This window comes from Acyrthosiphon pisum, chromosome X, assembly GCF_005508785.2.
Source record: "Acyrthosiphon pisum isolate AL4f chromosome X, pea_aphid_22Mar2018_4r6ur, whole genome shotgun sequence".
Lineage (NCBI taxonomy): Eukaryota > Metazoa > Arthropoda > Insecta > Hemiptera > Aphididae > Acyrthosiphon > Acyrthosiphon pisum.
The window spans coordinates 65,589,694-65,616,662 of NC_042493.1; the positions used below are offsets into that span (position 1 = coordinate 65,589,694).

The window sequence follows — 26,969 nt, forward strand, 5'->3', positions numbered from 1 at the left end:
TTTCCCCCCTCCCCTACTTAACACTTTTTACTTTGTGTTACGTTCTCATAATCGGTTTCAAAGAAGATCGGAGAACATAACACATTAAAAGTGTAAAGATGCGCAAGCAATATTTAAATACGAAGTACGTATTGTTGTTGAAATACGTCTATGGCTCGATATTTTGTCATGAGTATCAGCACAATGAGTCATGAGAAATTAAATTAAATTTGTCATGATAATCATTCAGTTGTTCGGTACAATGCTACAACGCCGAACGCCAGCAAGACTACAAATTACAGAGGGGACGAGCTTAGCCCGGCTGAACTCGGAGCCGCCCCCTTCGATGCTCAACTGGTATACAGAGTGAAATTTTGTCTATCGTCGTCACTAAATATGAGATTTTATTAATTTTTTGCTTCAAAGAATTTTAAGAGAATATTATTATTATGTCCTTAAAAATTAAAAACTAAATGTAGATAAATTAATAGGACATTTTTGGAATTGTCAATCGTCTAATATCTGGAAAATAATTACCTTTTTCCGTAATTAACAAAAAAAAAATCACTCTGTATGAAACGTTTGTTTGAACGATATGATAAGTTGAAAATTCTGGGACCGTTTTTATCAACGTTGATAAGAACATAAAACACAATAATCTGTTGTAATTCTTTGATTTTGTATGCGTTTATAATGTTAAGTAAACCAAATTCTTGAATATTTGTATTTAATTTGCCTATTAATGTGTGTATTTTGAGATAATAAGAATTTTCGTCACGTAGTAAGTGTGGTTCAATATTGGTTTTTATCGAAATTCAATCATATTTGTGAATACTGTGAAATTGAAAAATGGCAGCTCAAATCAAACCTGGGCCAAGCTCAAGCAACGATAAATTCAATTCAAACCGCAAGCCTGTATTACTGGCTAAACTTGAAGGATGCAGTGACAATGTAAACAAAGCCATCATTATTCCTGAAACCGATGGTGTCATTAGTGTTTCAAGCGATCGGTAATATTATTTTAAATTAAGTTTGGTTAAGATTTTATTTGATAGTACATTAAATATTATATCTACTAAGTACTAATGAATAAGTGGTTCATTAAAGAGTATCAAGATTTTCATGATAAATTCAATACGTATTGGCACATAGCCGTTACATACCGACTCATATCTAAGTCAGAATCTGATACCAGTTCCGCCAGTATACCGCACATGTAACTTCTTGAACAATCCTTATTGAAATGATATGAATTGATATACTCTGATTTATTCCTTAAAAATCTTGCATGTATACCTAGATGAATATAGGAATTACACAAACTAACTACCTGTAGAATATATTATAACAATAACGTTAACACCAGTCCATAACTTATTAATATTTGATCTGATACCTACAGTAGACATAGTAAGATATATATTTCTTTTTTTTCAAAATAATTAAGATTTTTACTGAATAAAAATATTTTAAATTCATTAATTAAAACCACAGGTATTTAAATTAATATAATTTGTAAATTCACTTTGTTCTATTTTTTTTTGGTTTGTTATTTATGTAGATGCTGTAGATGAGTAAATACTAACAATAATATCATATGTGTACTTAGATATTTTTAGATGTTTTTAATTGTAGCGACTAGAGTTGATTGAATTAATTAAAATAAATGTATAGAAATTAAAAAATTTGTTACGAGTGTAAGGGTGGAGCCTTGATAAATTTAAAAAGAATCAAGCATTAAAACTAAAATTTTTAATTCTTTTTATTATTATTTTTATTTTGTACCCAAATAAAACATTATAGAAATATTGTAATAATGTACATCAATATATATATAGCGGTGAAGGAATATACGGAGTCTGACACCATTATAATATTTGGATTATATCCAACACACCTGTAAGATCTATAAACATAATAGTAATATTAAAATATTCAACTTTAAACTTGACACTATAATATTGTTCTTAAGAAATTCATTCTTTCTAATAATTGGCTTCTGGTTAACAAAAGTAATATAAAGATATGGCGATAAGATTAGTCAGATGATATAGCTTAAATTAATATGCTCCATTAATAATATTCTAGGAATTAAAAATGTGTACTTAATAATATAGACAAATAACTGCTATTATTCTTATTTTTACTTTTTTTAAAGAATTTTTAAATTTTTAAAAAGATGATCACTACATAAGTCACACATTGTATAAAATTGTTTAAGCACAAAAATATTGTACACGAAAAATTTGAAAGTGGGTCGCACTTGAAGAGACACTTTGTTTAGCTTATTTTGTCGCTTATTTTATCCTATTACCTCCATACTTTATCATTACTGACTTATGAGGATGTCAACTTATTTTCTTTCTTTGACACACATTATACAACATGGCACATTTTTATTTCACTAAACCAATCTTGTGTTGTTAGCTTTAATACTAGAGTGAATTAATCTAATAAAGATTTCCTCAAAACTCTTTTTAACGTAATAGAATCAGAAAAATTACCATGTTTGCTTATTGCATAGACTTTCTTCTTCTTCACTCCAAACTATTAGGGGTCAGCCACCCTTTTTCTACACCTCCATGGCCCTCTTTCTTCTACCTCTTCTTTATACATATCGAGTATTTTCGTGACATTTATATTCTGTTAATCTATTCTCTTCTTCAGCCATCCTCTCCCTCTCTTTCCTTTTATATTCATTTCCATCTTTGTTTCCTATAAAGATTTGTGAATTAATTAAAAAAGAAAACTCATTAATTGGTATCAATTTTAATATTAATTTAAATTTATATAAAAATATACCTATGTAAAAACAATGTGTGTTGATATTTTTTCAAGAACTTAACATTTGGATTAAAAATATTAAATATAAATGCTTGATTATTATTCAATAACAATGTATTTATGAATTTTTTTTAAATTTTCATTGAATTATCGTTTATATTAACATTAAGAATAATATTATTAATAAAATAAAAATTACAGTAGATACCTTTTTAAAAGGAAATCTATAGATATATTTACATATGATTTTTAAATAAAAATTTTCTTTATGTCTCAATTAAATTATTTTTGGTATTTTCAGATCTGTTAGAGTATGGTTAAAAAGAGATTCAGGTCAATATTGGCCAAGTATATGCAATTACTTGCCTTCTCCTGCTGTCGATTTATTTTATCGACCAATATCTAGACAATTATTTGTTGGACAAGAAAATGGAACCATATCAGTAAGTTTAACATAATATTTTTTATAATAGTTTATTTTATTGTTTCAAATAGTTAAATAAATTAAATAAATTGTAATAAATTATTTTCTATTTATGTATTACACATTTGTTGAGTTCACTTGTTTATTTTTAAATTATTTATTTTTTCGTTATTGATTATAAACAGAAAATTATTAAAAATGAGTTATTTTATTTGGTTAGGAATATATTTTAGAAGAGGATTTCAACCGTATGGAGCCCATAGGTGATATTTTAGCTCATTATGGCCGTATAACTGGAATGATCTGGACTGAGGTGTCCATAGATGGTACGGTGGAACAATGGATTTTAAGTACATCTCGTGATAAAAGATTTCAATATCATAATGCTAAAAATGGCAATCCAATTGGTCCTCCTTTTGTGTGTGCAGCGTGGTGTACATCTCTGGAGTATCCTTTGAATTAAAACTTACCATATTCAATAAATGTTTAGTAGCTATGTAAATAAAATAACTCTGTTATTTTTTATATGAATATAGTTATGTTTGATAATTTAATAGTATATCATGATTAACACAATCTTGTTAAATCATTTTTATGTGTTAATAATATTATAATAATGTTAATAACTATTTTGTATATTATATAGAATATATTAGTAAATTTGACTTACATTGCCTAACATCAGATATGATGCTGAATCAGCTCATGCATTTGTTGGAGATTACTCTGGAAATATTACAATGTTGAACATAAAAGCTGATGGGTTACAAGTTGTAACCACATTGACTGGCCATACTGCATGTATTGAGATGCTCACTTGGGATTCATCTACAAGGCGTTTGTTCTCAGCTGGACATGATCGTTTGATTATAATTTGGGATATTGGTGGAGGTCATGGCACAGCTTATGAACTTCATGGTCATACGTATGCATTTTTAATATCAAAATACAATTTTAAGTTATATTATCATTACTTATAGTGTGTGATAATTAATGATTGTATTTTAATAAAATAATTGCAAGTACAATTTTAAAAAAAACTACTCAACTTTTTATTTTTAGTAATCGAGTAACATCCTTGGCCTTTGTATCGCCTAAAAACCAATTAATATCTGCAGGCGAAGATTCTGTCTTGGTATTTTGGGATTTAAATGCAGAAAGAAAAGAAGTAAGTTTTTAAAGTATATTTTGAATAGTGTTCATAAATGAAAACAAAATATATATTTTATAATATTTATTTATATACCTAGTATGAAATTGTTATTCTACTATGTAATATTATTATTATTATTATTTCGCCATCACAACTGTAGTGTTTTGTTTTTTTTTTTTTTTTTAATTGAATGTTGTTGGGTATGTTACTTTTAAAAAGTAATGAAATTTCTTTATTTTTTAATCTAAAAAGTAGTAACTACAATGCTTCCATGTTTCAAAAAAAAAAAACCATTCATATTATGTATTTCTTTAATTTCTTAATTTCTTTTAAAAATTGTCATTTGATAAGCAACTAAAAGTAAAAATACTATATAGGTATAATTTATAAAACGTATTCTAAAAATGTTTTACAAATATTAAACACTTGACAATTTTAAACATATTATAACATAAAACAATACCTAATTATTAATATTTAACTATAAAACGAATTTTTGTTATAACTTATAAAAAAATAATAACACCAGTCTATTTGACCTGTTTATAGGAAACATTTTATACATTTTGAGTAAAGTAAATTAAAACTATAATTTTTTAAATAAATTTTCTAGTAATTTTTATAGTCAAACCATTGAAAACTGAATTATGAAAATTTTAAATCAAATATATATTCATATTTATTTTTATACCTACATGTATATTATTATTATTTGTATTCCCAATACTCGAAACAAGTGGAAACGGGATATTGGAATTTTTTATCAAAAGAAATGTCCATTTTATTTTTGTTACATGGAAACAATTCTAATGAAATGACATAATGCGTTACTAATAAAGTAACTTAATTACTTTTGCCACCTAACACTGGAATTGATAAGCCTCATAATTTAATTTCAAACACTAAAGATAACAATTCATTTTTTAATATTTATTCATTAATTTGGTTTGGACTAAATTATATTAATTTTGCATATTATTATATATTAATATCATTAGATAATAATTTTTAAAGTTTTTATTACAGTTTTTTTCTATTCATTTAATTATTATTACTTTTTAAATTCCTATCTAGACACCTCCTTGGGCTGAATCAGATAACTGCGAATCTTGTAGCCGACCATTTTTATGGAACATCACTGGAATATTTGAACGCAAACAATTTGGATCAAGGCAACATCATTGTAGGGCATGTGGCCGTGCTCTTTGTGATAAATGTAGCCAAGAACAATCTACCATACCATCCATGGGATTTGAGCTTCCAGTAAGAGTCTGTAAATTCTGCAGCAGTAATATAGAGTAAGTTTGATTTTGATTTTTATATAATATCTGTTTTAACAAATTTATTTATTTTTAGTCATACACCACTTGCAACATTCCATGATACTAAGCACAGTGTAATGTCAATTACAATGGATTTACAACGAAAATGTGTCGTGACAGTAGGTCAAGACAGAGTTATAAAAATTTGGGATGTTTCAACACTAATATAAACTATCATTTGAAATTTATATATTTAACCATTGAATTTTTGAAGGTTTTTTCTGTACCTAAACATAAAAAATGAGCCTATATCTATGCATTTATCACTATGAAAATAATTTAGTTTAAAATTAAAAAAAAATTTATCTAATCGATGATAATGTAATTTGTTTATAATACATTATAAAAACAAACACATAATCATATATATAATATATATATACATTATTGAAAACCTATGATTTTAATCAACTAAATTGTACCTACTATTAATATACAGTATATTAGGTATTTTATATTATTATAAGTAAAAAGTAAATTTAACTATACAAATTATTTAAAACCTGTTTTCCATTTATTATTACCTATTATTTACTTGGGTGTGGCAGTATAGTATTTAACTGACTAAACAGACTTAACTTTAAAGTATTAGATTAGGTTAAATATAAAACCTAGAGTATTTTTTTTCAAATAAGTGTATTGTATTTGAAAACATAACTGTATTTTGAACATACCATTAGTTGATATATTTATCAAAAATATGATATTTATAATGAATTTGTTTACTACATTATGATATAACTAACTCTTGTGTACATATACAATTTAGGATTATAATTAATTTTTTTTCTACTATAATATTTTACTCAACTAACTTAAGCTACAATCGTGTTAATCGACGTTTGTAGTTGACTGAGTTTTATATTGGTCTAATGAGTAATGAGAGCCCAAATATTTTTACTGCAACTCATCTGAAACTGCTCACGCCCATGTAGTTAGAGATGTACAGTAAAATCTATTAAACTTGTAAAACACAGTATAATCTTGAATGTTTTAAAAACTATTTGTTTGATTTTTCCAAATAAACTAATACATATAATAAATACTGTAGTATGTGTTGTGTCTCTTGACTGTTTAAGGGGCTGTATAACATTTTTTGAATAAAATATTTATATGCTTTTTTATTTAGAGTGCATATAATTATGAAATTTAGTATTCTTATATGTGTTTCACCAATACTACATATATAGCTTTATATCTATATGTTATACTCTTATATTTTGTTAATCTATTTTAAATATATAATTAACAATATTAAATTATCGGCTCTGAAAGCTAAGCTTGTTATGAAGACAAGTTGTACAGCTAAGCTTGTTGCTCACTACACACTTATGTTAAGAAGTTAATTTATCATAATAATTTTTAAAGTAATATATAATAAGTTAATGATAAGATTAATACAAATATTATTTGGTTAAGACTTGAGTTATTAATAATTTATTTCTTTTCGTTAATAGTTTTTACATAATTTAAATGTTGTATTAATTGAATATTAATTTATAATTGTATTGCCAATTTAATGCCAACATTAAAAGAGTTATCCGAATTCTGTTCTATATTTCAGAATCAAAATTAATGTATTAGTTTGCTTATATCTAGATATCTAGTACAATTATGTTTAAACGAACTATTTGACGTATTCTGACAAAAAAAAAAAAAAATTAGTCAAAATGTCTAGTATAGTGACATACTGATATGCACTATGTACCTAGTTGTTTTACATTTAATAGATAAAAATTCTTAATTAGCAATCAATTACTAATTCTGAAAAGTTTCTTTTTAAAGATAATTTAATGAATGAAGGTTTTCCTTAAATTATATTGAGTGCATCATATGCACGGCTTCAAACTTCATTAACACGTGTTTAATGTACTCATAAGCGCAACTATGGGGGGGGGGGGTCTAGGGGCTTAGCCTCCCCAAAACCTGTAATAGCCCTATCTAAATGAATTATTTAATTCTTTCCTAAAATATTAACAAATCAATAAAAATTAAACTGTAAATTCTTATTTTTTTTTTTTTTGAAAAAATTTAATTATTTTATTTTTTAATTTTAATTTAAACTTTTTCTTATATTGCCTATGATAAATATGGTAAATATCATAAGCTGTATGATTGTATTCGTTTCAAGGAAACAATTCACCTATGTACTGAACTATAACATAGAGATAGGTAATAGCGGAATAAAAATCCCCTGAAAAAAATCACCGACCCTAGGAAAAATAACCCCCAGACACTAGTACAATACTGCTGACAACCACATGGCATTTTTAAAACATAATTAGTGTAATTATTACATTATTAATATTTAATTACAAATATATGATTATACTTAGGTATACTTTTCATTAAAAACATTAAAATAATAATCAAAAATTAACAGTAATATTGTTTTGTTTTATATTACGATGTCAAAAAACTTATGTTAATAGTTCTTTTAAAAGATTACTGATTAGGTTTACATTCATTAACTATTTGTATATTTGATGTAGGTATCGATCATTCGAAATATTTTTATTTTATAATCTTTTAAATATTGTATCTACCTATATTAAGTAAAACTTGTAAAATCTACTTCTAATAATAATAATTATTATTATTTACATATCGTTAAAATATTATTAGGACATGTAATATTTTATTTCGGGATATATTATAATATCTATATATATAAAAATATGAAGCAAAAAATATTGTTAATGTTTGAAAATTATAATTTAAATATTAAAAAATAAGGTATAATTAAATACCTGAGTAAATAAATATTTGATTTTGTTTGTATGATTTTTTTATATTTTTAAGTGAACAAATATGGTGGTGTTAGGGCATGGTCCCCACGGGGTACTTTTCATATAAGGGGCTACAGCCCCCCATAATATTTCAGCTCTAGTTGCGCCACTGACTGTACATCCTGTGCCATAGCTAAAAATGTAATTCTCATAATTTTATGCGAGCATATTAGTGCGGACTTTTAGTTTAAAGTTTAATTATCTTATATTTTTAGTTGTACTAAATTAGTTATTGTCATGTAACTATGTAAGGACAAAAAAAAAAAAATATAATGAACATATAAGTACCTAGATTTTCATTTATATCTCATAAAATAATCATTTTTTGTGTTCTATACGTCTTCTATAGGGCTTAACAAAGTTGTAAAACATAAAATTTTCTAAAATTTAGTTGATAGAACTAATTTTTAAACCTAATATAGAGATACAGCTGATCAAAGTTAGCAATGTTTTTCAAAATGTAAAAAATTAGCTAAAAACGAAAGTTTTGGTTCTCAAACTATTTAATACCATAATTTCCATGTTAACTATGTCAATTACTTATCTACATCAACATAATATGGGAACACCCATGACTCCCTAACTATGTCCGACGCGGTGAATATCCCAGCGCCGTTCAAGTTGCAAAACACTATATCGAGTCCTGACGCAGTGATGCTATTAAAGATTTTTTCCAATGCAAAGACTATAATAATTTAAATTAATAAATAATAATTTTATCGGAGTAAAAAAAAATTACAAGTTTATTTTATTTTTACTTCAAAACAAAAAATCCGTATATAACAGACAACAGTTGAAAAATTGACATATTATAGGTGCTCTTTTTAATTTGTTTGGCATTTACAATATTTATGTTATAATTATTATTCTTATTTTTTATTTGCGTTTATCATATAGTGGTTTGCAAGTTTTTTTTTTTGGCTTTGCCTCCCCTCAATTTTTGAATCCTGGCTACGCCGTTGGGCTTTATGTATTTACGTAATGACGTATTGACGTGTAAAACACAAGCGGAAACGTTCGTTTAAATTTAAACCGTACACCTCAATAGTTGATAAATAATAGGGCTTTATAGGGTGTATTATATCGAAAAAAATGACTTGCCGGGAATAATTCTCAGGTCTTATAGAATTGTCGGATTTCAATATAATAATATCTAAAAGAAGAAGACTTCTTACAGGCCGCATCAAACTCACATTTTTTATTTTATTTTAAATAACGGTATACATAATATAATTTATAAAAAACGCTTAAAATTGTATTATTTTGAAGACATATTATAAAGTTTGAGATTAAAATATTAAAAAAATAGAGTTCGATACGGCCTGTGGAATATTTCCTACTATTAGTTAAAAAAAATTATTAAATTTGTTTGATTTTACAGAACAGGATCATTATTCCCGTTGAGCGTATTTTTGTGTTCAAAATTACATTCTCACCGGGTGCCTTAATATATTTTATATATATGAATATAATATTATGTATAAAAACTATATTATACTTAAACGTTTATACAATGAATGCAGATATATTTATTATTGATACAAGAATATTAACTCTTTGAAGTACGGGTAAAAACTAAATATTCACCCACCAAATGCACGGGAACTTTTTCAAAAAAAAAAAAACTTATAGTGGTTTGTCAATAAATTATCTAAATACAACTATTTATAAATCGAAAGGTTAGTATGTTTACTAACCAATTGAGGTGGTAATGTTTACTAACCACTATGCGCATTAAAGATAAATTATTTCCTGGAGGCGGTTAGTAGTCGTAACCACCATGCAAAAATTAAAAAAACTGGGTGGTCAATGTAAATCACCACCATGCCTCAAAGATAATAAGATACAGGTATAATAACATAATATTACTCAATATACTTATCTGAAGTTTTAATGGCAATTTAATAAAAAAGAAAAATCCAAATTGAATATTATTCATATTATGATATTAAACATAATATACTATATAAGTACACTCAAAGTGGAAATTATAAGTAGTACTCAACCCAACAAAAAATTAATTCAATTCCGAACACTACCCCCAGTTACAATACAAAATATATTAATAATAGCGTCTTTGGAAACAAAAACCATCGATGATTTTCGTACGATCATCTGTCACTTATTATGTTTAGCTGGCCATTTTGATGTACGAGAATGTTATTATATTCTACTCGGTCTCTATGCAATTATGTTAGTGTATTATTGTACAAACGTTTAATGAACTCAGTTATATTTTTCGTCTTTCACAAAACATATTTTCGTTTTTAAATTTAAATAGATTACCGGAATATAATAATCATGCGTGAAATTTGTCATTTACAAGCTGGTCAATGTGGAAATCAAATTGGTGCAAAGGTAATATAAACGAATACATTCTAGATGGATTATAGTGTGAATTACTATATTATAAATTAGAATAGCAATAGGTTTAATAGCATATAGGTACTTACAGTTGAAAGGTTTTATCATCGTGAAACAAAATATTTTTTTAAAACTATGTATTTATAAATATAGGTAGCTACTGCCTATACGCATGTACAATGTACGTATGCAATTATATAATACAAATTTATTATAAATTGTTTAGTTTTGGGAAGTAATTTCCGATGAACACGGCATTGATCCAACAGGATCATATCATGGAGATTCTGATCTACAACTAGAACGAATCAATGTCTATTATACTGAAGCGCTAGGTAAATTTTAATTAATTAACCAAAGGTCCGTAGTTTAGGTACTAGTTAATACTTAATAATTATACTGTATTAATCTGTAATGTAATAATAAAAATAAAAAAATGTTACAATTACTTTTGTCGAAATGTTAGGTGGTAAGTATGTACCTCGAGCAATTCTTGTGGATTTGGAACCTGGTACCATGGACTCAGTGAGATCTGGTCCTTTTGGTCAAATTTTCCGCCCAGATAACTTTGTTTTTGGACAATCTGGAGCAGGCAATAATTGGGCCAAAGGACATTATACAGAAGGTGCAGAGCTAGTGGATTCAGTTTTAGACGTAGTCAGGTACTTTAATATGAAGAATTTTACCTAACTATTCGATCACCATGTTAAATCATTCTATACAAAATTTGTATTTCAGGAAAGAAGCAGAAAGTTGCGATTGTCTGCAAGGATTCCAACTGACCCATTCGTTAGGAGGAGGAACTGGTTCCGGGATGGGCACACTTTTGATATCTAAAATTCGAGAGGAATATCCGGACCGTATTATGACCACATACAGTATTGTTCCTTCACCCAAGGTATAAAATCATATTTTCTCATTAAAACTAAATTTTTAAAATAAAAATAGTTCTTATTGTATTTTATTTTTACGAAAAATATTTAAAGTAGGTATCTTATAATATATTTATATAAATTTTAGTTTGAGATGTTTAAATATTTATTTATATATTATGTAGGCGTAGGCGTAAACTGATGGGCGCAATACTCCCCTTGGTATTTTGTAACTTAATTAGAAAAATATTATCGATAAGTCATTTTAGATTTGTAAGAATTGTTTTATCAAGTAAAGTATAATATTTTTAACGATTAACTATGGAAAAAAAAATAATGGATTAATCAAAAATGATTAATCATTACCATTTGCCATCACGATACATCATGACAACAGTATTTAATATCTTCTTATAATTCGTGAGTAAAAACAAAACCCAGGTGAAACTTTAATTTCGAGAGATGAAGATATTTTAGAAATTTGTAAAATGTATACAATTATACAATAATATATATACTATTCATACCACCTTCAAAATATTGTGACTGTTATTTAGTTATTCATATTTGTTAAGTTTTTTAGATTCTGAACGGAGCGAGAAAGCTAGTGGTTTTACAATGGTGTTTATTTTTTTTTCTTGTATACAACATTTCTACCAGAAGAAGTGCATATCATCACCATAGAAATTAATAAAAAATTATAATATTATAATATCAATTCAACTTACAAACTATAATAAATAATATCAATATAAAATATCCAGACTGACAAACCGTCTCCGCTCAGAATCGTTTTTCTTACACAATGATATTATATCATTGAACTCAAGTTTAATACAATCCATTATACATTGACCCACTTGTAACCTACTGCATATCAGAGCGACATCCACTTACCCGATTTTTTTTCCATTAATGTTGATTTATGTATTGCACATAAATGATTATTTCAATCGATTTAAATCTACCAATAAATGATTAAAATAGCTGAACATTGTAAAAATAAATAGGTACATTATATTCTAACCTAATCGTTACAATTAATAATAATTTTATTGTGTATATACATATAACTATAACTATCCGAAATGTTTGTGCGTATAGGTATCAGATACCGTGGTGGAACCGTACAACTCCACATTATCCGTGCACCAGCTTGTGGAGAACACCGACAAAACGTTTTGCATCGACAACGAAGCACTGTACGACATATGCTTCCGGACTCTAAAGCTCACCACACCCACGTACGGTGACTTGAACCACTTGGTTTCGGCGGCCATGTGCGGCGTAACCACGTGCTTCCGGTTCCCCGGGCAGCTCAACTCCGATCTCCGAAAACTGGCCGTCAACATGGTGCCGTTCCCGCGTTTGCATTTCTTCATCACCGGGTTCGCACCCCTCACATCTCGTGGCAGCCAGCAGTACCGTGCACTGACCGTCCCTGAACTGGTGCAGCAAATGTTTGACGCTAAAAACATGATGGCAGCGTGCGACCCGCGCCACGGTCGGTACCTGACAGCCGCAAGCATATTCCGCGGCCGTATGTCAATGAAAGAGGTGGACGAGCAGATGCTCAACGTGCAGACAAAGAACTCCAGCTACTTCGTCGAATGGATACCCAACAATACGAAAACCGCAGTGTGTGACATACCACCCAGGGGCTTAAAGATGTCGGCAACGTTCATCGGCAACACAACAGCCATACAGGAGATGTTCAAGCGCGTGTCCGAGCAATTCACATCCATGTTCCGGCGCAAGGCTTTCTTGCATTGGTACACCGGTGAGGGCATGGACGAGATGGAGTTCACCGAGGCAGAATCCAACATGAATGACCTGGTGTCCGAGTATCAACAGTACCAGGACGCGACCGTCGATGAGGACGGTGAAGGAGATGACGACGAGGAGGACGCAGATGCATAAGTCCGCTGCAGCAGCCACAGCTGTTACCCATATATTTCAATTACTACTACATTATATACGTTCTATTAAAAATTATGCTTTTGTAATGCAACATGCGTCCCATTGCGAGTAATCGCAAATCAAAAAAAAAAATTGTCATCGATGTAGTTGAATTGTGCTAAATACGCACACGAAATATATATAATAAGTACTTATTACTTACCATTCATATAACATGGGTATTCTATTTAAACATGATATTATTATTAATTATTGTTTTTTCTGGTGATCAAAATATTTATAAATAAAATTCTATTGATTTATGTATATAAAAGTAGGTAGATACTATAACGCCACTGCCACATGTCTATTGTGAACACCGAACCTTAATATTATACCACAGTTCAATAGGTTATATCTACTTCCTGGAATTTTCAAATATACATATTTTACAGCTAGATATGTCTTTATAGGTATAATTGTATTTAAATGTATAATTATAGTATTATGACTTTTAAATGATTATCTATATAATATAGTAGTCTGGTAGGTGCAATATTGTAGAAAATAGGTATGTAAGTTGTAAGTATTTTCAGAAGATTTTCTTAAGGCACTGATACCTATAGATATAACATATTTTTTGGGGGCCCAAACTTTTGTTTATCAGCTGGTGTATAGGTACCTAATATAAAGCAGAGGTTTTCATGCTTTTTTTAACACACCAGTGCATCACTCGTGTTTATTACGGATCAGTCACGGACCATGCACTTAATTATGATTAAAATACCTACTGTTGTGTAAATTAATAGCAATACATTTTAAACAAATTGATAATAAAAGCTTTTTAATTATTTAAGTCCACGTGAGGTGTGCGTCAACTATATTACCTACGACTTATTTACGTAGGTATTTCTCATGTTTTGGCGTTATACGCTATGCATACAAATAATTTACTCAAAATATAAAACCATATTCGATCCACCACACTATAAAATACCTACCCACCTATGTAAAAAAAAATGGGTAAGTTGATGTTGCTCTGCTGTACAGAAGAACACAAGTGGATTACACTTTATAATGAGTGGTATTAAATTTGAATTCAATGATATTGGTAATATTAACATTGTATACCTACGAAAAACGATTCTGAATGGAACTATGGAGCAGTGGCAGCGCGAGAGGATTTTTGTGAGACAATCGTCTCACAGCTAAAATGGGTGATGGATGAGTAGGTACTGGGTAAGAACCTAAAGTGGATAGTCAGTTCAGAGAAATATTGAGTGACACAACGTATCAAATAAATAAATATATAAATAGTTTTTAATTGAAAGGGTGCTCGCCAGCTTATGGTAATCGGTAAAAAAGACCAAGAAAAAAAAGAACACGGAAAAAAGAACGATTTTTAAAAATATATTAATTGATTATCACAAAAAAAAAAATATTGATATCAAATTATTATTATTTAACAAAATTAAATATTAATGATATCGTGTCGTGTGTGCTACAGAAGTTAAGAAATTTTCAATATCCCTTTTACCGTTTTGATAATCTTGCATAATGTTACAAGTCTAATTTGCATTTTTTCATAAATAGTATGTTTTTTTTTGTTCATATCCATTATCCACCTATAACATCTTGAGCCAACTTCATTTCATCGGATCCAACTTCCAGGCATATTTTTGAACCGTGGGATGATTATTTGAAAATTATGATATAAATATTAAAAAATAAGGTATAATTAAATATTTGAGTAAATAAATAATTGATTTTGTTTGTGTAATTTTTGGCATAACTCTGGTTTAGCAAACTATCGATTTTTCAAATTTTTTTTTCCAAAATGTGTATTTTAGGGTTCTTTATAAGAATGTAAAAAAAAAAGGCCGGAGAAACTTCGTTTTGAAGTTATTGATATAAAACTTCAATAACTATATTTTTTTCGTTACGCGCATTTTTTTAAAAAAAAATACTTTTTTTTTTTTATTTATTTGAAGTAATCTACAATCTATACATTTTTTAGTATAATAAGTAGGTTTGATAGGTGACAAGTAAGAGTGATGTGAATAATAAGATTAGGGAAGATACCCAGTGGTAACACCCTGTGAAAAAAAAAGAAATAAATAAATAAAAATACTTAGAAATTAAAACTGAATATTATTAATTTTTTTTTCATAATGTGTGGTTTTAACGGTGATTTCGAAATTGTTTGATACTTAATACAAATTAAGGGTTAAACAGTCAAAAATCAAACTTTAACAGCTCAAAACAAGTCAAAATATTTTAAACATTTTACCGTGGTTAGAAAATTATAATATAAACATTCAGTGAAAATGTCATGTATATACAATGATTTGTCTAACCGATTTTGCGTAAAAATTCCCGTTTTTCTTTAATTTTAATTTTGTTTTTCTTGGCGCTTTTAAAAACTATTAAGAATTTTAAATTTAGTTTACCTCCCGAATGCATCAACTAGATTCACTTTCTCATCGAACAAGATACTGTTGAAGAAAATTGAAACAGTACTGCAACGTTATACTACTCCAAACAGTAGATGACAGAATCCAGACACAAAAAACAAACACATCATTGTAAAATCAATATATTGATCGCTCCGCTCTGAATGTAAGATCTGACAGGTAATATTACTGTAGGTAGGTACCAATTATTTATATTTAATTTTTCTTTATTAGTTAAGCATCAACTATTCAACTACACAGGGTATTAGTTGTATAAGTGTTACATTTTTACATTGAGTTGGTTATATACTTATATCATAATATATTATGTTATTATACAATTTTATTTTTTTTAAGAATAAAATTATGTTTTGAAAGTTTTAAAATGGACTTTGCTTCATACAGGTTATCTGGGATGTTGAATTCTTCCCTAGCTTCATTGAAATTGGGGCAGTGAATGATGATGTGTTTGATGGATTAGTTAGTATTGCATGTTGGGCATAGGGGTGGATCTGTCTTTGCCATAAGATGACCACGTGTGAGTTTCGTGTGACCAATTATTCTGAGTCGAAAATTACCTCATTTTTTTCTGTTTGAATCAGGGTATTTAGGCCAGAGTTCAACAGAGTGCTTAATTATTTATATTATAGTTATAAATAAATAATAACTAACACAAAGCTCAAAAGGATACTTAATAAAAATAAATTAATAGTTTAGGAACTTACTAATAATTAGTTAATATTAATTATTGATAAATTAGTATTGACTAATGTCTAATTTATAGATCTGCGGTTATGAAATATCCATAAGACAAATTTTGATGGTACCTTGCGTATTTTGATAAAAATGCAGAATGATGAAGTGTCTCTTGCGTTCCCATTAAAAATAGTAGTAAGAATATGTTATTATAAGGGAGATGCATTATTTTTGACAAAATAAGCAGAGGGTTAGAAAATATAAATTATAAAAGTGGAAGGACGTCACCCCCCGTATCCCCCCCCACTTCGACCACTGACCGTATATAAATTAATCTAATTAGGTCTCGTTCAATTTATCAAGCGGATTATGTTCTCAGCCGAATTGAATCAGGATTTGACAAACTATAAGGTCATAAGTAGAAAAAGCTAATTTAGAAGAATACACTTCTACAATTTTTTGTACATTTTTAGAGAACATATTCTAATTATTTTTATTACAACAATGGGACAGTACGACATAGGTAGGTACCTTCATTATTTGTACAAAATATTTTTGTTTTCAAGTTTAAAACTTAAAAGTCGAGTTTCTTTTATTTTACCGATTCAAGCACTGCACATAGCACATGAGATAGGTAGTTCTTAATTCTCTTTAAGCGATAGGCTTTTAGTAGTTGATTCAACACAGGTAGTCAGTAAAATAATATAACAACATCAGATATATATTTGGCCAGAACTTATCATTGACTTCAAGTAGCCTGAATTGAAAGAAATATTATTATCTGTAATCAATTCAGACTATTCACTTTATAACAAGTATGACAAAGTAAATAATATGTTTTCATTTTATTGAATCAATATCATTGAAGTTAAAAAAAATAAAGTCAAGGTAGGAATTTAGCATCTTTATTATTTGTTTCCCTGTAACTAGGCTAAATGAAATACTTCTGACAACATTACCAACACAGAGTTTGTTATTTATACATGTTAGTCATTTTAATTTTGACAGAGTTTTAAAATTCTATCAGAGTCCTTTAAATTTATTTTCAGTTGATGCCAACGGCTGTATTTCATTGAAAAATTATATATTTGTATTTTGTATTCACATCTAGTAATATTTTCTTGTAATGTTTATATAAAATATATTTATTTAGATATTGCTAAGCAAATGTTATAAAATTAATTACCATGAGATCGGCTGTATGCACATTCCACAGGTATACACAGACCTGGAAAAACACTGAGTTCCAAGTCAATATTTGAGTTTGTATAATTATATATAATAAACTAACCAACTGTAAGAATTTTAAACTTTTAGCTTACCGTGGATGGTATCAATTATAATATGATCATTGATCATACAGCAATTTTAACTCATGTGTTTAAATGAAAAGATTTTACGACATAAATTTAAAATAATATTTACCATAATATATCAATAATGAGGGATGGAAATGTATTTAAAGAACACATATAGTATAAAGAAAGTCTATTTAGACATAAACATCAATTTTCAAAACATAAAAAATATTCAGGAATACACCTAATTATCCATACAATTTAGGAATTAATTATCCTTACTATCTTAATTTTATAAGTATATATATATTCACATATATACTTAGATATAATATAGTATTAACTTTTCTTTAATAAAATATTAAAAAATTGCATTATTACATTCATAAATCCACAAAATAAAACTTTACATAACCAAAATTAAATTGCAACATATTAATAATAATAATCATATAATATAAATTAAAAAATTACATCCATAAAAATAACTAGTAAATTCTTGTGGTATACAGTTCTACATTAAAAAATTATTCACATTTAATGTGTAGTACATAAATAAATATATTTTAAACAATGTATATATTATAATATATCTGTATGTAATATATATAAATTTGTGTATGATATACATACATCACGATAAATGTAATTTAGTTCATCAGAAATTATATACTTATATAATAATAAAACAAGATGCCGACTTGATAATATATTTTTCAAAAATAAAATTTAAATGCTACTTAAATATGTGAGTTACCATTCTTAAAATTTCTTATTTTTCAAAACACAGAAAAAATATAAACTATTTATAAAATTGTAAAATGTACTCTCGTTCATATTAAAAATAGTAAATATTATTAGGTTTAAAAATATATTTTTAGTTAATTAATTTTTTGCATTTAAAATTTAAATTCATGAGAATTGAGAAATGTTTGAGTCATGTTTGTTACTAAAAAAAATATAAATAAATAAACAAAAATATTTATTCTTTACGTTAAATTAAAATTATATTTCAAAAAAGATAACACTGTTAATTCATTTAAATGAAAAACGTGCATATATATCATTTTAAATTAATAAGAACTGTTACAAAAATAATGGAATAAAAAATTGCAAAATTTTTTTCTCATTATCACATACGAGATAATTTCATATAACCTTCACATTTAGTATCAACTTTTACATTATTTACATATAAAACAAGTGTATAAATAAAATAACTATTTCAACACACACAATCCCACATCAACAATGCATATCTCCCTGCGTTAAGAATACTTAATGAATAATAATTAATTAAAAATTAATAATAATAACCCAAATTGGTCAATGTACATTGTTGCTTAAAAATTTAAGAAATATAATTATACATTAGATAAATCTAAATTATTCTAAAGCTATTGTTGTGTAACATTACACAATAGACTTGAAATTATATATATAAAAAAAATATATATAATAATAATACACCACATACAAACACCCCTATATTACATATATATTTTGCAATAACCTGAGTGTATTTCATAGGTAACTATAATATAATATTATAAGAATATTAATTGGCAAATAACACCCTACATATATATTTTTCAAAAATAACACCAAACGTGTATTAATTTATACTAATTTTAACATTAAACAACATCAACCAGATAACCTAGAAGAATTCAATTTCAGCGTTTGGTGCTTACTGTTGAAAATATTTTAACTAATTGTAGTTAACTATATTAATAAAATGGGCAATAATAGTAATAATAATAATAATAATAATAATAATAATAATAAAATTAATGTACACCTAGGAATAAAATTGAATGATACATGACTTCCTAAAAATCTAAGTTTTAAGACAGAAAAAAAAATTATTTGTAAATAACAAAAGGAACTTAAAAAAAGAAAACTCGCAACAACAACAGTAAAAATAATAATATATAATAATAAAAATATAATAATAGTAAGCAAAATAACAACTTATTATTATTAAAACGTGTTAAAAGATACTCGGTTAAACATTTTTATCACAAACATAATTGTTTTTTATACATTTTTAAAATAGAAAAATTGTTTTAAGTGTTTAAATCTCTAATAATATTAAAGATATAATGTTATTACACGAACAAGCAAAATTGCTGAACACAATTAGGACTTAAAAACATATTTGCTTGCCACTGTATTTTAATTGAGAAGTAAGCATGTGATAAAAATAATTAAATTGACCAAGTGAATTGAATAATGGAATCCAGTATCTTTTACTAGGAGGAACAAGAAGAAGAAAACTAATTTAACAAGAAATAATATTCAAGGTTATTTAAAATCATAGAGTAAGAGCCCGTTGTTTATATTTGGGGTTTGAATGTGTTGACTCTAACTGAAAATGTTTATACTCAGATGAATTTTAATAATAAAACCAGTTACAGACAGCTATGAAACATCCAAAAAGGACAATAACTATGAATTTAAGAACCTTAGATTGTAACATTACTATATATTCCAGAAATAAAACTGCAGGAAGACCAAAGAAAATAATTAAATCAAAACAATAATGAAAGTGAAAGGGAAAGAGAAAAAGAAAAACATAATTAAAAAAATAAAATTAAAATAATAAAATAAAAATAATCAATAATTAATTTATAATCAATCAATAATATTAGTAGGAAGACATTTTGTTGATATGTAGTCACCGTATGAAACACAATGACATTAGACTGATCATTGTAGTTGGTATTGTAAAAACGCACTAACGATCAAACATATCAATAAACATTAACAAAACTATTGACAAATTAACAAAAAAAAAAGGTGTTTGTAATAATAATTATAAATAAATAAATATATATTAAGTGCTGATAAAATAAAAATAATTGGGAATATTTGTTGAAACTTTTTCTAATTACTGTATGTATACTGTATATAATATTATACAAATATGATGAATGATGTTATTTGATTACCACAAATAACAAGAGCACACAAATTAACATTGAACACAATACAAGAACAAATGCCAACTATGACTGGACTCCATTGAAAATAATTGTTCTTAAATACTGATTTCCATCGATTATTAAAAAAAATAAAATAATAAGCAAGGTAAAATTGTTATCAAAACTACAATAAAAACTAATTTACAACATTACATTGGCAAGTAAAACAAAACAATGATTAATAACTTATCCTTATTAATAAATAAAACAACATGTAACATTAAAGCCTATATTCTAGAAATATTATGTACACCTATTTAAGTAAAGTAGGTAGGTTTGTACATAGTTAAATTGTTAAAATGCCAAATTTTTTTTTTACTATTAAATTAAATAAGTAAATAAAAAACTAAATACATAATATGAAAAAAAAAAAATAACCAAAACAATTCATCCCAAAATGTTTCCCACGTTTACATAAAGTAAAAAAGAAGTATTTATTTATTTATTTTTCCGAAAGCAATTTTTGCAGAAGAGAAGATGATTTTTGGTCTGTTACATTAGTGGTTGAATTTGCACTACTAGTTCTTGGAGAGTCATTCATTGGATTCTGAAAAATAAAAAATAAAAATGATAATTTGTACACAAAAAGTGTAATTATATACAGGTCACTCTTAACTAGAAGGAAAGAGAACTTTTATTTTCAATGTTACAACACAATTTTTCTACTTCTATTCAAAGCATGTATCTATATTAATTTGAACCATTAACTATCAGATGTCCAAATCAAATATTATTCAGTAATTTAATTTTAATATTAGTATCTTTGCAACACACCGACAGAATAATTAATAAATAGCTTATAGTCCATTTTGAATAAAAACATTTTGTAATTGTTAAACGGTGCCAATTACTTGAATTCATTGTGGTCTACATACCACTTGTATTTTAAATGTCACAACGACAATAATAAATTATAAACATAATCCCATTCCCATTGGTCACCACTACTATTAACTCACCCTTGCAGGCATTCCTTGAGGCTGTGGTGAGGATGAACTTAAATCTGAATTTAAACTAGACCACTTGGGACTTTCATTACCACCTAAAATTTGCAGTACTATTAGTAATAAGTTATGACACATATATTTATAAATATTATATATTTTCTTCTATACCTGTTGGAGACATTTCAAAATTTAAGCCCAACGAATCAAGTTCTGCGGAATTAACATTTTGTCCAGGTAATAATTGGTTAGATAACCGAGTAACTCCCTGTTGTTGACTACGAACACCTACAAACGCCCGCAGCTCATTTCTAGTAAATTCTGTGACACCATTATTCCCGCCTGTATTATTATAAATATGAGCTCAATCAAAATATTAAAATTATTAATTAAATATTTGAAACATATTATGTGTTTTCATTTTTACCCTGAATTTGTGAATTAGTAGTTGTCATATTTATATTTCTAGGTAACCGGAATTGCTGTTGCTGTTGTGGCTGACAATTGGTATTAGGTGGTATTTCGGTATTATAACCTACAGGACTTGTTAGTACACGAGTGGCACTTCCGTGACTTTGTTGCTGTTGATTAAGAAAATTTTGTCTCACAGAACTGTTATTGAAACCACCCGTGATCTAAAATTAAAATAAATTATAATTTAAATTACTTTAGTTTGGACACGCAAAAATAAATTAATAATCATTTTATACCTGTAGTTGAGCGTTAAGCATAGGATTCTGTTGTTGGTGTAATGTCAATCTCTGTTGTGTCCACACCCCAGGTTGTTGGGTTTGGCTATTATAAATATTTTGTGTTTGTTGTTGCTATAATAACAATAAATAAGTTAAATATTATTATATTAGGTATAAAAATATTTATTGTTATAAAAATAAAAAATAAAATGAATTTACTTGGCTAACACAGGGGTTGATAGGATTTTGATATTGTGAATGTGATGATGGAGACATTCTTGAAGTGGCTTGTTGTACAATTTGTTGCGCTTGTGTAGTGGTTTGAGTTTGTGTAGTAGTTCCATAGCTAGAAAAAAAATATAATATTAAGTTATAGTGTATTAAAATTACATATTTTCAATTAATCTATTTTTCAAGTATGGATTATACCATACATTTTAAAAATTTTAGCTGGCTGACTCGATATATTTTTAATTGTTTATACTATATTAAACTGTTGTTGGTCACAATATAACTTTCTAACTGGTTTTTAATACATGTAATAACAAACTAAGACCTTGAAACTATTGAAAAGAGCGAGACCTAACAAAAGCAGTAATATTAATAATTCATATCACAATATGGAGACATTGTCAAACAGTGCCACATGATTGAGTTTTCCCCAATATATTAAATTATTACCTTCATATGGTCTATATAGTAGATCTTTAGTATACATCACTGGTACAACCTCGGTATGTAATAAATTATAAACTGATCAATATAACTATTTCTAAAAGACCCAAACATAATTTTGAAACTTTCAATGCTAAATAGCATTTATAATGACGGTTTTCTTTATAAAATGAGTGATGAATTCAGAATTAGTGTCTATGTTTTGCATAAGAAAACATACAAGTCTAAATGTTGATATCAATATACATTTTATATTGTTAATATTGTTGTGTTACACTAGCAAATATGGTGGAGATTATGAAAAAAAATAAATTGTATTTGTCATATAAATGTGAATAGTTTCTTTGAAAGACAAATAATAACATTTTTAAAGTGTAGGTAATTAATTTACTCAACACCAGTACACTAGATATTACAAAGTACTATTACTTACTTTAACATAGGGAAAGACTGTTGTGTAAGAGTAGAATATGGGGGTTGTCGGTTAGATGAAGGTGAGATCTGAGACGAATTGAGCAACACACTGCAGGGAGCAGCATAAACTGGACTTAGTTGAGATTGTGAATCAGGTACACTCGAGGAACGCTGAAAAACACATTATAATGTAATAAAATATATCCTTAAATATTAAGTGTTTTTATTACTTGTAACGCAACATTAGGTGGACCAGTATTATTTAACAATGAATCTATAGTTTGCAAAGCAGTGGTAGGATCTGGGGTTGGTAAAGTTGCAGCATTTGTTGTAACAACCATTATTTTTTGTTGCTGTTGTTGTTGCAAAAGTCTTTGTTTCTGTTGTTGCTGCTGAATCAACCTTTGTTTTTGTTGCTGTTGCTGTTGCAATAGTAACTGTTGTTGTTGCTATTTTAAAAAGTTAACAGTTATTTATAAAAACATTATAACTTTTAAACACAATATGAAATTATGATTTCAAATTATTTAAAGTAATAATGATATACTATATTTTTCATAAAACTAACCAAAGGCGGAGTTTGGACATTCTTAGGATATGGTGGCCTAGGTGATTGCTGTGGATTAAATCTTACACTGTTTTTTTGTTGTGGTTGATATGCTGGAGGTGGAATAAATTGGTTTTGTGCATGATGATTGCTTCCAGTCGGAGAACCATAGTTTAACTAAAATTTTAATATCAATTCTATAGTATAAGAATATTAAATAAATATAGTCTGTCACAAATATTTACTGGTGAAGGTGATTCGACTGTAGATTCAACTTGCATCAAAGATTTTTGAATTGCATTAACAGCCATTTTTTCATTCATTAAAGAATTGTAAGAATTTTGGTTGGTAGTATTTTGTCCAACAGGATTGGGGACGTTTGGTGTTTCTAAAACGTTGAATAAGTTTAACAATGTCGAATTATCTGCAATATAAATTAAAAATTATAGCATTTCAATAAGATTATATACTTTATAAATATCTAACCTGAAGTAACATTCATGATGTCCATGACTTCTTCTAAAAGATCTGACAATTCTGGATCCGAATTAAATGGTAAGGAGTTACTATTTGATTCAGCTATATTACTCAATAGAGAACTATAGCCACTAATAGCTGAGGAGGTAACTTGTCGCATTTGTTGTAATTGAATTTGGTTTTGACTTTGGAGAGCCTGTGGTTGATCTAGCATATGATTTAGGTACAAGTTATTACCACCTAGTGAAAGAAAATGTATTAGTTAAACTAAAAAAGAGGAGTTATTGCATAAATTTGTTATTTTACATATGAAAAGTATGTTTGTGTAAGTTAACATAATACACAAGCATGTATTAAATGTATAATACTATATTACTTTAATTTAATTTATAGTAATAATTATGATTACTTTTTTGCAGTAAAATCCGTTGATGACTTTGAAGTTGGGTTTGTACACTTGATGAAGTCATTGAATGTTGTCCACTGTTCATGTTCCAGCCACCAGCTACAAAAAATAAATCAATTTACTGTCTGTTATTACTAATTTCTATAAAAAGGTTAGTAATGAAATACAAACCAGATTGTTGCTGCTGCTGCTGTTGTTGTTGTTGTTGCTGCTGCTGCTGCTGTTGCTGCTGATGTTTTATAATAGTAACTAATTTGTCTTGTGGTGTAGCTGATATAACAGAAGCTGGTATTGCTGGTATAGCAGTAGGAGGAGGATCTTTGGCTAACAATGAAGCAAGCATTTTGTTTCGCTCACGTAATTTACTATTGGTAACTTGTGCCTGAGAGCCACTAGGGCTTGGCATTGATTCAAGAACTGAAGGGCCCGAACTTCCTCCGGAACTATTGGTACGCTTCAATGGAGGATGATCATTTTCATCGTCAGCACTAATGCTATTACGTTTACGGCCATGGTTATGACTGTCAGGTGATGTTGGGGACAGAATACGAAAACCCACGCTATTCAGTAATAGGTCCTCATTTGAGTGTTGATTGTTTTGCTATAAAACCAAATAAAAAGTCAAAATAACATTATGAATTACATTTATAAAATTACACATTCAAATAAATAATTATTTTAGACTTTGGAAATAATATAAAAAATTAATCAAAAAACGTGCACACACAAATTATTTTTTTGCAATAAATTACCTCTAGCATGATTCCATGCTGCCTAACATTATCATCATCTTTTAGTAATTGTTGAAGAAGATCATTTTGTTTTTTAAGCCCTGCTCGAGCTTCAATATCTTCATCTTCGCTTTTGTCATTTAATAACTGCAAGGTTTTATGAAAAATTTATTGTAGCCCAATATAACTGATCTCAGTTGATAATATAAAAATAAAAGTTTGAATATTTTGCAGAACTTATAATAAATATTTAAAAAAAATTATTTCCAAAATCATATAAAAATAAAAAAAAAAATTCAGAAGTTCTTATTTTTTATACAATTTAGTAGTTATACACACCTTAATCAACATATTGTTATTATTATTGCTGGTAGTAGCATTATTTGGAGTTGATGGGGAATCATTCATGTTAGAATTGCTGCGAGATGCTTGCCGTACATTAGCAGGACTTGGTGGAGTGCTGTGATTAGTTGACTCGTCATCTGCACTTTGGGAAGCCATATCATCTGGATTCAACAATCCTTTTAATATATTGTGTTTATTCTTTGATACATTGTTGTCTTCAGATGATCCATCAGTTCGTTTCATCAACAATGTTCGTAGCCGAGCTGATTCCATTCTATCCACACTACCACAAGAATCATAAGAATCCTTTGGTGATGGTATGAGTGGACTGAAAGGAAATGAAGTGTACTGAGTTTGTGCCACAGGAGTGTGTGGATTGGACGATACTGTGGCTGGGCTAGGCACTGGTGTAGTTCTAGATAGGGGTTCAACTGAGTTTGTAGATGGTTCAGACCACTTATTTTCTTGCAACATATCACCAAATGTTGTGCTTGGAAATAATCCGAAATCGGAAAAATTGAGATCAGATGACGGAGTCATGTTATAGTCATTACCGAATTTAGATTCAGATTGCAAGATCGACACAGACTGATTAGATCCAACACTATTAGCCATTAATGATAATGGATCTGTCCCATTGAATGAGGCATTCATCTGTTCTGCTGCTGCTCGAGCACTATTGTTCTCAATCATAGCACACATTTCACTATCACTAAAA

The 26,969-nt window shown here is 27.7% G+C and overlaps 3 protein-coding genes across 12 annotated transcripts in view; 2 read left to right on the forward strand and 1 right to left on the reverse strand.

Moving 5' to 3' along the window:
• Positions 1-626: 626 nt before the first annotated feature.
• On the forward strand, positions 627-7,234 carry LOC100161056 (WD repeat and FYVE domain-containing protein 2). The gene is made up of 7 exons (XM_001945511.5): positions 627-989; positions 3,065-3,206; positions 3,408-3,634; positions 3,873-4,112; positions 4,250-4,355; positions 5,415-5,638; positions 5,697-7,234. Exons 1-7 carry the CDS (start codon positions 829-831, stop codon positions 5,830-5,832), a joined length of 1,236 nt encoding a protein of 411 aa, XP_001945546.1. The 5' UTR covers positions 627-828; the 3' UTR covers positions 5,833-7,234.
• A 2,956-nt stretch (positions 7,235-10,190) lies between these two features.
• LOC100163077 (tubulin beta chain) lies at positions 10,191-13,817 on the forward strand. Its single transcript, XM_001945398.4, has 5 exons — positions 10,191-10,809; positions 11,042-11,150; positions 11,282-11,477; positions 11,554-11,713; positions 12,792-13,817. The coding sequence occupies exons 1-5, from the start codon at positions 10,753-10,755 to the stop codon at positions 13,605-13,607; spliced, it is 1,338 nt and encodes a 445-aa protein (XP_001945433.1). The 5' UTR covers positions 10,191-10,752; the 3' UTR covers positions 13,608-13,817.
• Positions 13,818-21,235: 7,418 nt separating this feature from the next.
• The window catches only part of LOC100161757 (nuclear receptor coactivator 3), a 53,884-nt gene continuing 48,150 nt past the window's right edge, over positions 21,236-26,969 (reverse strand). For 8 of the 10 annotated variants that reach the window (XM_008184889.3, XM_029488373.1, XM_001944328.5 and 5 more), the window contains 15 exons: positions 26,246-26,963; positions 25,928-26,053; positions 25,347-25,776; positions 25,179-25,274; positions 24,779-25,009; positions 24,538-24,716; positions 24,314-24,469; positions 23,976-24,194; positions 23,765-23,916; positions 22,876-23,002; positions 22,675-22,788; positions 22,392-22,599; positions 22,136-22,306; positions 21,980-22,062; positions 21,236-21,567 (listed from right to left, as the gene is read on the reverse strand). In XM_008184889.3, coding sequence (XP_008183111.1) covers positions 21,463-21,567; positions 21,980-22,062; positions 22,136-22,306; positions 22,392-22,599; positions 22,675-22,788; positions 22,876-23,002; positions 23,765-23,916; positions 23,976-24,194; positions 24,314-24,469; positions 24,538-24,716; positions 24,779-25,009; positions 25,179-25,274; positions 25,347-25,776; positions 25,928-26,053; positions 26,246-26,963 — 3,115 coding nt within the window. In that variant the 3' untranslated portion in view covers positions 21,236-21,462. The remainder of the gene's footprint in view (positions 21,568-21,979; positions 22,063-22,135; positions 22,307-22,391; positions 22,600-22,674; positions 22,789-22,875; positions 23,003-23,764; positions 23,917-23,975; positions 24,195-24,313; positions 24,470-24,537; positions 24,717-24,778; positions 25,010-25,178; positions 25,275-25,346; positions 25,777-25,927; positions 26,054-26,245; positions 26,964-26,969) is intronic. The other 2 variants (XM_029488369.1, XM_008184891.3) reach the window with 2 other exon arrangements.